The sequence below is a fragment of the Nipponia nippon genome, unplaced genomic scaffold, assembly GCF_047370975.1.
Source record: "Nipponia nippon isolate SJK-2023a ecotype South Korea unplaced genomic scaffold, ASM4737097v1 scaffold_5, whole genome shotgun sequence".
NCBI lineage: Eukaryota > Metazoa > Chordata > Aves > Pelecaniformes > Threskiornithidae > Nipponia > Nipponia nippon.
Window position 1 is genome coordinate 66,099,325 of NW_028262369.1, and position 13,029 is coordinate 66,112,353.

The window sequence follows — 13,029 nt, forward strand, 5'->3', positions numbered from 1 at the left end:
AGATTGCTTTATGCACCTTGGAACAGAGCATAGACCTAAACTGTAATGTTATGTTTAGTCCTTGCTATTCATAATAATAAATAACAAAGTGTGTGTGCATGTTAAGTTGTGTGTTTGTTTAGCTTACTTAGGCATGACTCTTTCATACTTCTGCCAGCTTAAATGATTCTCCTACTCTCATGTGCTTGGAGCTACGATGTATTTACGTTTTGGTGCCTTAACTCGCGGCTCTGTTCTAACTGTGCTTGCATTACACTCCACAGACTGTTCCAGCGATTTAAAGCATGTATCTACAATAAAGTGCTTTAGCAAAAGGACATCCTGTGGGCCAGTTTTAATGAAATAAAATTTTCGAAAAACCCTAAGGACCTTTTCCCTTGCTTGTAATTGTACAGCCATTTGCCTTTATTACTAGCTATATAAATTACATAGTTATAACAACTTTCAAATAATTGTTATCAAAAGAAAATTGTAGTGGCAATTATAGGAGTTTGTAGAAAAGTGATATTCGATAAAATGGTAAATCCTTCCATGAATCCAAGGAAATACAGGTGCTTGAAAGAAGATTCAGCTCCTGTACAGATTTAGTACAGATTCAGTGCTCTGTAACCACGCAGCTTTTTGTACATCACATTGACCGGGAAAAGTCTTCATTGCCTGTAGTATGGATAGATCTTAATGCTTTGATCTGTTGTTTTCTCTTAAACTTTAAACTCAATACTCGAAGTGTGTCAACTCCAGGAATATGAGTGGTTGTGTCAGCCACTGCCCACTTCCATATATCTTTACTGACTGGGGAGGGTAGTGCGTTAGAGGTGCAAATAAGATGAAGGGTCCAGAGTGAAGCACATAGAAGGCAGCAGATGGCTGTGGAAGGAATCACCGGAGGACAAGAGATTAATCTTAAGTCATTTTTATTGTATGCTTCAAGATTCCATCTGTAGATAAAAGCTTTCCTAGTATAACAGCAAAGGTTTCAGCAAATACAGTGTATGTAAATCCTGTAAGTGCTGACAACCACAGGCGGAACCTTACACAGACAGTGAAGATAGACTTGAATGCTCGGTGAAGGGAGGTGTTCTATGGTATGAATTAATGTGGGAAGCATTTAGATACATTGTGGGGGCATAGCAACATTCATTAGTCCTTGCAAAAAATTTGGTGGACAAGAAAATGAAAATGCTGCTCTTACTGCCCCTGAAAAAAACTTAATTCAATGAAGGCTTTTCTTTTTTTGCACAAAACATAAAGAGGTGTATCCAGTACACTTGAGAGCTTTCTAAATATGCTGATAAGTCATAAAATAAATGAGGCAAAGCATGGTGGAAAAACCTGTCCAGCTGTGCCAAGGGTCTGTTTGCTGTCAGGATACAGTTATTAGGAAACCTATACAGTTATGGTCTAATACTGGAGGGGTGGGAAAATCCACAGCTTGTTGGGTTTATTTGGCAATATGGTTACAATAAATAGTACAGATTTAGTTTAATTGCTCTATGCTACCCACTCCAGTTATCCTTCCTCATAGACTGATGTGTAAATGTACATGCATACCACTTTAAAACATGTGTTGGTGTTGTGATCTTCTCTGCCAGATACTTGTCTTTATTTTGGTGAAGTTTCCTCTCCTCCCGGCTTATTCATTTTCTTGTAGTAACTAATTTTGGATAGAATGTACGTACATGTTATTCTGCACTTGCTTTTTATTATAACTCAAATGCATTGGATGTTATTTGACATAGAATACGTAGCGGTGATATTTGAAATGACATGTTTTCAGTGGTCACATATGCAAGTATTTAATACCTGAAGGACACAAAAATAATTCTTACAAGTATTTGAAATAGTAATAGTATTGGTCTTAGTGGGTCAAATACTGTCTGTGACAGTGTGCTCTCAAGTATTTCAGAGCTGAAAATGGCACGCTAAGCAATCAAGACACCAGTTCTCGCAGAACAGGCCCAGATTAACAAATAAAATTAAAAATGTGTGTAAGTACAGAAAACTAAAATAAAGACATTAATAGTTAAGTTAATGTAAAATGCACAAATGTAAAAAATGTTTTCTTGCACGCTGACATAATGTTACGATTTTTTTTCCCCCCTGGATGTTTTCATCACAGTATAGTGTTAGGTTATAAATTTGGCTTAAAAAAATTCCAGAAATTAATTTTTAAATAATCTTCTGTTATTAGAAGATTACAAACTTCTCATGATCCAGATGTTTTTATTACCTTGGCCTAGATTCAAAATTGAAAAAGTATTTTAACAAGAGACACATGGTAAGAGCTTATGTGGTCTAATCGTGTAAACACTGAATGTTGATCAATAAGAAGTGGCTAATATTAACTACTTTTCTAATAAATATTCCCTAATTTTGTTGTTGCAAGCTCTGGTAAGTATCCATGGGTCTCTTCTTTCTTCTGTACATGTAGGCATGCAACCTATGCAACTGCTTATATTTTTCTAGTGGAAATACAAATAATAAAAACACCTTGTTTAAAAAAAAAAGGGGGGGGGGAAGATCACTAAAACCTGACACAGTCAAAAAATTCAAATTTATGATCGACAGCTGTAGTGTCCATTGTGGTTTTACGTGTTTACAAAATTGCATTGAGCTGTCTTCTGCAAGTTTGAATTTTCTGCCTATTAAACCGCTTCAATCTTAACATTTTCAATTTCATTTTGTATTCATTTAGAAGTGTTTTTTCATATGTATATACACACAAGCATGTATACAGTAGGTGTGTATATGAACATATGTTCCAGTAAATGTACTAAGTGTTTTGTGGAGTTAGTGCATGGAACGTTTCTTTTGATGTTCTAGACAGATGAATTGCATCTGAACTTAAATAAAAATGCTTTTTAAGAAATATTGTCACAGTGCCCCCAGCCTCATAGGCTTATACAATAAACCTAAAAATAAGAAGCACTTGTGCAAGAACAGAAGTTTTCTTGTCTCTTATATTTGTTTAAATTATTATGGAAAAGCTGCTCAGTATTCTGAATGTTAGGATTTTATATTTGCAATTGAATTTTAATCACAGAATGTGTGTTGCCTCTGTGTCTCTTCAGCTTTTTAGGAGGAGCAGCATACCTCTGTCAGGTGCTGAAAGAGGGAAACTAATAGGTTATGTTTTTTAGTCATGATGTGTATGGAAGTGAAGTTTTCTATTTTAGTTACGCGTTATGTTAAATCCCTACTGAGGTCTTGGTCGTTTGATTACTTAGGCAAATATCTTAGGTATACGAGCAGTCTAATTTCAGAAACAATGCTTTTGTGTTTGATATAAAGTACCTATACAAGTGTGTGGAACATCAAGGACTAACCGCGTCATCTGAGTTAGTATACAGAAGATTTTCTTCCCAAAATATGAGATTAGATGTAAATTTTAAAAAGAAATCTTTTTTATAATAAGTTGATGTGGAAAAAGTTTGCATTGAGTCTTTTGCCCACCAATTTTATATGCTGCTAGTAAAGCCAGGTTTTTGTTGAAGGGCTAGGAATTTTTTTTCAACTGAGAAAAAAAAAAAAGTGAAGTGTTATGTATTTATATTTTTGCAGAAAGCATGATCCCTTTCTCCCTCTTTCTTTTTTTAACAAAAGAACTTGTTTCAATTTATTATACATGTCTAACCATACAATTATCAATGCAGCATCCCATAACTAATGCTGACCCACTTTCCCAGAAAAAGATGTTCATTGTGCATTTGAAAGGTTGAAAAGGTTTTTGTGGTTTAAATGTTGTTACATATTTTACAGCATTAGGATCTATGGAATATTTTGACAACTGCAACAGTTCAATGAAGTTGGTAATTTCTTCTTTTAATTATTTTTCATTGAACAGATTTGGAGTTAAATTTTTAAGACTTGTGTTCTGGTATATTATACAGGAACATTTTGATGAAATGTATCATGATTTTTTTTTTTTTTTTTATCTTATTGCAAATTAGCTAGAGACTATTGCCTTTAAGAGTAAGGTTATTAGCCTTTAAGCATAAGGTAACCACTGGCGCATAATTTTGACAAAACAGTGTGGTGTTCCTTTCAGCTAGTGATCGTACGTGTATGACTGCACATCCTCTTGTAGATGAGCTGATGCATGGGCTTCAAAGATTTATCTGCAACACCCTAATCCACATACAGAGACTGGCTTTACGCATTTCATTAAGTAAAATACTGGTTGATATAAAGCTTCAGTTTTTTCCACTTCCTTCCCCATTCCCATACTAAACACAGTGCAAGTAGTGTCTTGAATTGTTTGAGATATGTTAAACAGAGTTTTGTTATCTGAATAGAGTATCTTGAATACTAAAATTATTTATAAAAACATCTTCTCCAGATACCTTGTTTCCACTTGTGTATGTGATGCCATTGTTTTTTAAGCTTCCTCAAAAAATTCTACTTGGCTACTTCCAAAAAATTAAAAACTCCCCCCCAATAGACCATGCGCTATTATTTACCTCCCACCCCTCTTTCAGTGTCTTGCTATAGGAATTTGTGAAAGGTCGCCTGTCAGAGACCTGTAAAGGATTAATACATCTTTAACTGGCAGCTACTAAATTTGAGAATGTTCCTAAACAGGGGGGGAAAGCCCCAAAATAACACCACTTGTCCTCCCTGAAAAAACAAACCAACCCCAACCCTAAGAATTAAGTTTCACTAGCATCCTTATTAAGTTGGATTTAGATTTTTCTTTATATCGTTAGCACAATGATGTACTGTACTCTATGATGTGAAATTCTATTTTTCTAACTGTTTAATAGGTAGGACATTAATCAGATATTAATCAAATCAGATTTTTTTTTTTATTAAATACAATTATTTTCATAGTAAGGTATAACACTTTATTTTAAGTCTTCAATCTAAATTCTTAGTATGGGCACTAGCCATGGAAATATTTTAACTTCAGTAGCCTGAACTTTCCTATGCTCAGCTCTGTTGGTAATATAAGAATACTTTTGGGTTACTAATCTATAAAAAGTTAGTGTTTTCATTATAATTGTCCTGATTGTAGTTACTTTTGTATTTTTTTGCTTTAACTACTACATTTACTTATGCAAAACATGTAAAGTTGAATAGAGAGCACTTAAAATAAAGCATACCTTTTTCAGTTTAAAATAATTTCCAACACGCAGGTGTTTGATAAGACTCTTGTAGGATTATTTAGTTTAAATGATAATTAAAGATTTACTTATCTAATACTTTAATTTTTTCATTAATATATGAAATGATTGTAGTACCTTATTCTTAATTAGCCTCATACTTTAGTTATATGCATTAAAAATCCTAATACTGTTAAGTGAACTAACTTCTTTCTTATGTTAACAATTTTTGTAAATTATTTTTTCTTTTCTTGCAGCAAGGAGCAAATAATGCAGAAAAATTTGACTACGTAAGTTAATGTTATAATATTCCTTTTTAAACTAAAGTCAGTGGTAAAACTCTCAAGATGGCAAGGGAATTGCAAGTGAGATTTTAGTAATTTCAAATGTTTTGTCTTTTTATGTGTACTTGGTTGTTTAAACATTTAGTGATTCGGATTGCATTTGTAAAATTGCGTTACACCATTCAGGGTAAGGCTGGATTGAAAGTTCATCAGCTATAACTTTTTAATGTCTGGAAATGTTAGCATGCTTTCCCCCCCCTTCCTCTCTGTCTCTAACAGGTGATGCAATTCATGAATAAAATGGCTGGTAATGAGTATGTTGGATTCAGTAATGCTACGTAAGTACTTTTTATTTACTTAATGAAGTTAGACAGAAAATGCCTCTACTGGTAATTGGCATATTGAGCTTATGGCAAGGTTTAGTTATTTACACTGAAACCATCATTTCATCCGTAATATTAGAGGGTGTCTTTTGGCTTAAAATTTACAAGAACTGAAGTTGTGCATATCTGGCATCAATGTGGCTAAATCTGACATAAAAGTGTTGGTCTTTGAAATTTCATTATTCTGTCTTAGTGCTTTGTTGGTGCTATGGCAGTGAGAGCTGTAAGTGCAACTCTTACATTCCTGGCATTCATATCAAAAATTAAACTCTGCATGTTGATGGCTGCATATCAAATGTTCAGAAAGCATACTTTACACAACTGGGACTCTTTATGCTTTTTTATTTTGCATATTTAAATTCTTTTCTGAAACAATTCCTTCCATTAACTCAATATATAGCATTCCAAAAATCTTGAGAGCTTTTTGAGGCAGCACTGGGAAAATTGTAAAGATTCCATATAGCAGTTGCTTCCAGGTTGCTAGTTGGCATGCACGTGCAGAGAAGCGGAACGAAGTAACTAGTGTTTTTCCTGAGCTTTGTTAATGTAAAAGAGTTTATCATGGAAGGAACCAGACAGGAGAGAATTACCTGCCCTTGTATCCATACAGATTCCTCCTTTAGGCTTCATCCTGAACTTTATCATCATGATAAACAGTGTAGCCATCAGTCTGATCCCTATTTGACCTGCAACGTCATCCTCAGATTCCTCTCTAGCTCGGTCAGTGTTGTCAGGGAATGACCCTTTCACTACAGCTTGTTGTGGGATCTTTCTTTCCACTACGGCCTTTTTAGAAACGCTTCTAAGAGCAGGATCTTACACTTCTTTGCCTTGTCGCCAAGTCAGCTTATGTACCTGTAGGTAACCAGTACTGCGTGTATTCGGATGTCAAAGCTGATGCACTGCAATGGGGTGTACTGGGCTGAGCTTCTATGGCAATTTCTGTCCCGTTATTAGAATGTTTGTGTTCAGAAGTAATGTATCCTTTACATGCAGTTTTATTGAATTACGTTATGCATCTCTCAAGTTCAGTGTTTTTTGAGTTTTGACGCGTTGTTCTGTCTCTTTATTTTAAGGTTCCAGTCCGAAAGAGAGAGTGGCGATAGAAACTTTGCAATTGGCTATTACTTGAAAGAAAAAAAGGTTGATCTCTTTTGTTCATTGTATTTTGAAGGCTGTGTGGTGGGGGTTTCTTATAGTCTGTGAAGATTTTTAATTTATTTAATGTACAGTATGGCGTAAATTAATACTGTGTGTGTTTTTGTACTGTTACTCAAAATTCTGTCATTTAGAAAGTGTGATACTTATGTCGTTCTAATAGAATACCTGTAATCTTTTTTCTGTCATAGCCATGACAATTTGTTTTATTTGTCATAAAATGCATAATCTGTGCTGTACAGATGACTTTATAAAACTCCGAGATGTATTTTGCAGTTTGATTTAAAGATGTTAAAAGCTGTACTGAAAAATATTTTAATACCCATCTTATTGACCTCACTACACTGTTATTTTTAAATCTGATGTGATTTAATATTTCTACTTGTTACATTTAAATAAATACTTAATTTTAAATCTGCCTAATGCTTAATGTGCTGGCAAGAATATAGCTTAATTTATGGCTCTCTGAAAGTGATATTTTAAAAAAATAATCATAATTTTACCTAAAGACTCTACTTTTCTTCCTCAGTGCTTTCCTGAAGGCACGGATATGGTTGCTATACTAGACTTCTATTTTCAGGTAACTGACTTTAAAATTGAGACTCATTATAGACTTAGAATTGCCATTATAAGCAGTAGAAGCGGATTTGATCATGGATATGAAGGCTTTAATGGCTTGTAGTTAAACTTGTCAGCTTCTGTTAAACTCTGTCTGGAAATGCATGATGTACATTTGAAGTATCCAGATTTGCTTTAGTTTAGGTGATGTACTTAGGTGTCTTCATTGCTGATGCAAACTAGTAATAGTCTTTAAAGCACTAGTAGTTAGAAGCTTAAAATGTCTTGTATTACTTCAGTGAGTTTGACAAAATATTTCTGTTTCTTTGGGTTGCTGCTCTTTATTGTACTGTGAAGTACTTTAAACTCTGTGTGTAACTAAACTAGTGTATGCATGCTCTATTGTAAGGTCAAGGGTAGTGTTATAAATGAAATAATATGAATGTCTCCTTTTTGTTTGATTCAGTACAACAAAGAATCTAGTCATACATTCTCCCCTCCTCCATTTTTTTCTTTCACTTTCAGCAAGTTATTTGCAACTGTCACAAAATGAGAACTTGGCAAGTGTGAGGTATTTCCTCAGTAAGGGTTTCCTAATGTTAAAACATTCACAACTCAGCTCCGCTGCATGTAGCTCTCAAGAGGCAGTTCAAGTTGTGTTACTGATTCAGTCCATCTGGGATAGTTTAAAAAAAAAAATCCATAGTTCTCAAAATGAATCTGTTTTTGTTTCACGAGACTTGGTTTTACTTATGCGAATTATAAACAATATTTTTTTAAATGCAAATTTTATCTGAGTTTTCTGTATTGGGGTGCACCTGCTCTAATCTTTAAATCGAATAACTGTTTATGAAGTAAGGTGTATGTGATTAGCCTTAGTTGACCTCTTGTTGAGTTGGAAACTAGGTACAAGCTAATAGTCTACTCCGAACTTCTGTTATTACAGAACAAAACTGATAATTTATTTGAATTTATTGTTTAAACATGCTTTTTAAATGCTTCCTATCCCACTGCCCAAGTCCCGATACGCTTCTGAGTGCAAAGCTATTCATAAGTTAAGAAATGACAAAACTAACTTTTCTGATGTATTTTAATTTGGCCTCATTTTCATGCATTATGATCTCTAATTTCATGACTATGTGTTATTCTTTTTTTTTTTTTTTCCTTGCAAAATCCCCTTCTTACTCCATACTCGGAAAAAGGGCAGCTCATAAAGGAGTGGCAATTCTGTTTTCTTTTCTTCTTACTGTATAATGCTTACTTTCACACATTCAGATTCTACTTAAAAGTCTAGTTGTTTATTTTCTTCGGGTTTTCTGTAATGCTCCTTCCTCCCTTGTGTAATGGGGAACTTTCTGAACAGGAGTAAACTTATCTTCCTGTTGTCTCTGTAATGTGAGGATGGATTATTCTCCTTTTAGGGAGCCGAGGTACAAAATGCAGGTGCTTAAACTGAGAACCTAGAAACACTTTTTTTTTTTTTCAAAGTAGGTGATATTATGTAATACTTCATATGTTTAAAACACAGTTGCCATTTTAGATGCGTCTCTGACAATCTCTTGGTTTGCAACTCCAGTTGATTGGACTAGGATGTATTGAGTTTGGCACCCGGAAAATAAGAATTCCAGGTAGTAACTACTCATGCAAACTTGGCTTAGGTAACTTCATGAAGTATCATGTAATGACTGTTTGGCAAAAGCAAGAATACAAGCACTAGTTTGTTTACTTTTCAGAGTAGCATTTCAGCTTCAGGTTGAAACCAGCTTATCTTTTGGTTTCTGCAGAAATGAGGCAGCATCAGGTGATGGCATCATATCACATTTCCTGATGTGTCATCAAAGTATGTATAGTCTGTACTGAAGCAGGGATCCTGGGAGAAACTATTGTGTGGTTGTATCATTAATATATCAAAAAGCATATATGAGAGAAAGGTGAAATAAGGCTGCATCAGTAGGAAGTGCTGGCATTAAGACTTGCATGTGCTAGAGTTTGCAGCTTTAAAATGTACTTTTAACAGATGTGTGTGGTCTTCTAAGGCTTAAGAAACAGCCACACAAAACAAACTCAAATTGAAAAAAAACCAGTCATTCTGTGGCTTTGCCATTTAAGCAGATGCAAAATACTGAGATCATTTTCCAGACCTCTTCCTCAAAGGAACTTAAGGGGGGGCGGGGGGAGGAATCAAGCAGACACACTAGCCTATGTAAAATACTATCCCAAACTAATGAGAGGGCTTACAGACACTGTTGCTGGGATCTTCGTAGTAGGAAGATTCAGACTATATTAATTGATGCTAATTGCGTCACCAGTAACAAACGTTATGCTACAGGTTATTTTATGAAATGTTATTCCTGTAGAGACCTATTGTTCCTGCTATAGTTGGCCTTACTGTGCTGGAAGTATCCTTATAATCTCAATTTCTTTTTCATAAGCTTTGCTCAATAGAAGTAACGTGTGAATCGGCAAGTGTGATGGCAGCAACTCTGGCTAATGGTGGCTTTTGCCCTATCACTGGTGAAAGAGTACTGAGTCCTGAAGCAGTCCGGAATACCTTGAGTTTAATGCATTCCTGTGGCATGTATGACTTTTCAGGGCAGTTTGCCTTCCATGTGAGTAGTTTTCAGTTATTAATTATAGCTGACCAGGAAGATTAATCTGTGCTATTGTTTTCCATGTTCCAGGGCTTGCTTACTTCTGGGGGAGGGGGTGTTACATGAAATTTTTCAGAAATTGAACGCACCATGTGGGAAAACCTCATCTAGAATTCATGGCACTACTAGTACCCCATACCTTATAGTACTTACTATTCTCTGCCACTTCACATGTGGGAATCCTTTTCATGTTGAAACATAAATACTGTTCCTTAAGAAAGGCTGTTCATGAGAGGAACAGGTGATTGATGCAGATGTAACTGGAAGGAGCATAACTGAAGAAATCCTGCTATATGGTAGTAAAGGGTAGCAGAAAGCCTTTGCAGACAATTGCTTTTTCTTTATTGGCTCAGGCTGTTTCATTGATTAACCTCGTGTTGTAAAAGTGGCTGTCGTACACAGCATATGTACCATGCTTCTATTTTCCAGCAGTATGTTTCTTATAAGTAAGTATTTCAAGATGTACTGCATCTTATTTGTGTTTTCAGCATCTTTCAGCGTTTTTAGTTTTTCCTCATTGCGTACATGTAAAACCGATTATGATGCTTTATGTGACCTAAAAGTTTTTGCTTACAGAGCTATGGAGATATGTGACATATTAGTTCCTGTTGGAAAAAAGCAATACCTTTATCCAGATTGTAAATAAGTAGGTTATTGTATAACTTTATGGACAGACTCTTCTGTTTTCTTGGGTTTTTGGTTTTTACCTTTTCCAGTCAAGGTTTTTTTTTTTAGGTATATAGCTGTGTGCTACTGCCTTGTTGCAAACTGTTCATGACAGATACACTTGTGTGCTCCTGCTTAGTCATAATTGTTTTTTTATAATAGATTTGAATTATCTTTTTCACTGTATTACTGACTCTCTGTTTTACTGAGAGGAAATAACTTTATAATCGTGTACCTCGGATTGCCACAAGTTGTGCTTCAGGTTATTGTCTGTCTAAAAAGAGATAAGTAATAATGCTTTCCCAGCTTAAAATGCTTTCCAGTTGTACATGTTATAAATGTTGCATAATAATCTTCAGTAAAATGCTAACGCATTGTGTTACCATAGTGAAGAATGTTTGCAGAGGACAGTAATTCTCTAATTATTCTATAGGTTGGCCTTCCTGCAAAGTCTGGAGTTGCTGGTGGGATTCTCCTGGTTGTTCCTAATGTCATGGGCTTGATGTGCTGGTCACCTCCTTTGGACAAGATGGGCAACAGTGTTAAAGGAATTCACTTTTGTCATGTAAGCAGCATTGCCTTTAGTGGTTTGGTTTTTGGGTTTTTTGTGGGTTTTTTTGGTTTTTTTGTTGGTGGTTTGGTTGATTTTTTTTTTTTTTCCTTTTGCAGCTAATGTTTACTGAGCTGCAGTTAGTATAGCTGAGATCTAAGTGAACTAAATAGTTATTCATTACTCTTCCACACATAGCAAGTTTCATCTGATCCAAGGGTGAAAGTCTAAGAAGAGGCATTTGCATTTTAGTAATAAATAACACTAATTCAGTGAGCATTAAGAAAATATGATGCCAGAAACACTGGAGAAGTTTATTGCGGAAAACCTTTGAAAAGGAACACTTCATGAAGTAATGAAAGAGCTGGTCTCTTGTATGCTGCATTAGAAGCTGTAGAGCTCTATAGACTTCTTTTCCTCTGCAGTCATAAAGTAAACAATTTTAAAAACATTGGAAATGCAACTCTTATTAGAATCTTTTTCTTTTATTGTAATGAAATATGGCTGTTCTGATGTATTTTTTTTTAAACTAATTTTTGTAAACAGTCTGTCATAAAACATGTCTTCATAGATCAGACCCAGTTGTTGGGCAAGCTCTTCTTAGCTTCATCTCTTGCTTTTGAAAGGGCTGCGGAGAGTCTGATAGCAGCGTTAGAAGCAGGAGAGATTTTAGAGTACTACGTAATGATTAACAAAGATGTTTTGTGGGAGAGGAGAATGTACAAAATGTTGTCTGCCTCTTTCATTTTTTTCCCTAAAACCCCCTTGTAACACTGATTAATTATAAATGAGGGGGGGGGAAAAGTCTCAAAAAAGAGAATAGTAGGCTATCTAGAGCCCCATAGGAAATGTAAGATTAGTGGTAATGCTTTGGAAGTTGAAGGCATCACTAGGCTCTTTCTCCTGCCTCCCCCCCCCCCTTTTTTTTTTTTAAAGTAGTGATGATAGTTAAGCTGCAGTGATACTAGTTTGGATGGACTTCAGTTCCTAGGGTGAATGCTTGTATGACTAGTCTTCACTTAGCTTAACAGCAGCATGGGATTTACAGTATGAAAGTTCATGTGGATGAGCAGCAGTTAAAACTTTTCATACTTCTATTTATCTAACATCTGTACAGGTGTAAATTAAGCGTACTAAGAAGTTACTAATTCTAGTTTAAATACTTTAAAGTTTCATATGAAATAGTCTTGTACTTGATAATTTAAATATAAAATCATAGAACAATAGGTAGGAGGATTTACTGCGTTTATTCTGTGTTATAATGAGACCTAAAACCTGATAGGTGATCATGGCATACAAGTGGATGCTGGGTTGCATCAAAAAGGGCATCACCAGCAGAGATAAAAAAGTCATTATCTCACTCTACTCAGTGCTTGTCAGGCCACACCTGGAATACTGTGTACAGTTCTGGTCCCCGTTATACAAAAAAGATGTGGACAGGCTGGAGGGGGTCCAGAGAAGGGCCACCAAGATGATCAAGGGTCTGGGAAGCCTGCCGTATGAGGATAGGCTGAGAGAGCTGGGCTTGTTCAGCCTTGAGAAAAGGAGGCTTAGAGGTGATCTCATCACCATGTACCAGTACTTAAAGGGGAGCTACAAAGAAGACGGAGACTCCCTTTTTACAAGGAGTTACATGGTGACGACAAGGGGTAACGGGTACAAGTTACTTCCAGGGAG

At 35.4% G+C, this 13,029-nt stretch overlaps 1 protein-coding gene across 10 annotated transcripts in view; it reads left to right on the top strand.

The window, feature by feature from the left end:
* The window catches only part of GLS (glutaminase), a 68,842-nt gene that overhangs the window by 27,597 nt on the left and 28,216 nt on the right, over nucleotides 1-13,029 (top strand). For 3 of the 10 annotated variants that reach the window (XM_087731950.1, XM_087731952.1, XM_087731954.1), the window contains 6 exons: nucleotides 5,360-5,392; nucleotides 5,666-5,724; nucleotides 6,846-6,912; nucleotides 7,457-7,507; nucleotides 9,918-10,094; nucleotides 11,236-11,367. In XM_087731950.1, the coding sequence (XP_087588076.1) occupies nucleotides 5,360-5,392; nucleotides 5,666-5,724; nucleotides 6,846-6,912; nucleotides 7,457-7,507; nucleotides 9,918-10,094; nucleotides 11,236-11,367 (519 nt within the window). Of the gene's footprint in view, nucleotides 1-3,759; nucleotides 3,810-5,359; nucleotides 5,393-5,665; nucleotides 5,725-6,845; nucleotides 6,913-7,454; nucleotides 7,508-9,019; nucleotides 9,114-9,269; nucleotides 9,326-9,917; nucleotides 10,095-11,235; nucleotides 11,368-13,029 lie in introns of those variants that run through there. The other 7 variants (XM_087731951.1, XM_087731953.1, XM_087731955.1 and 4 more) reach the window with 6 other exon arrangements.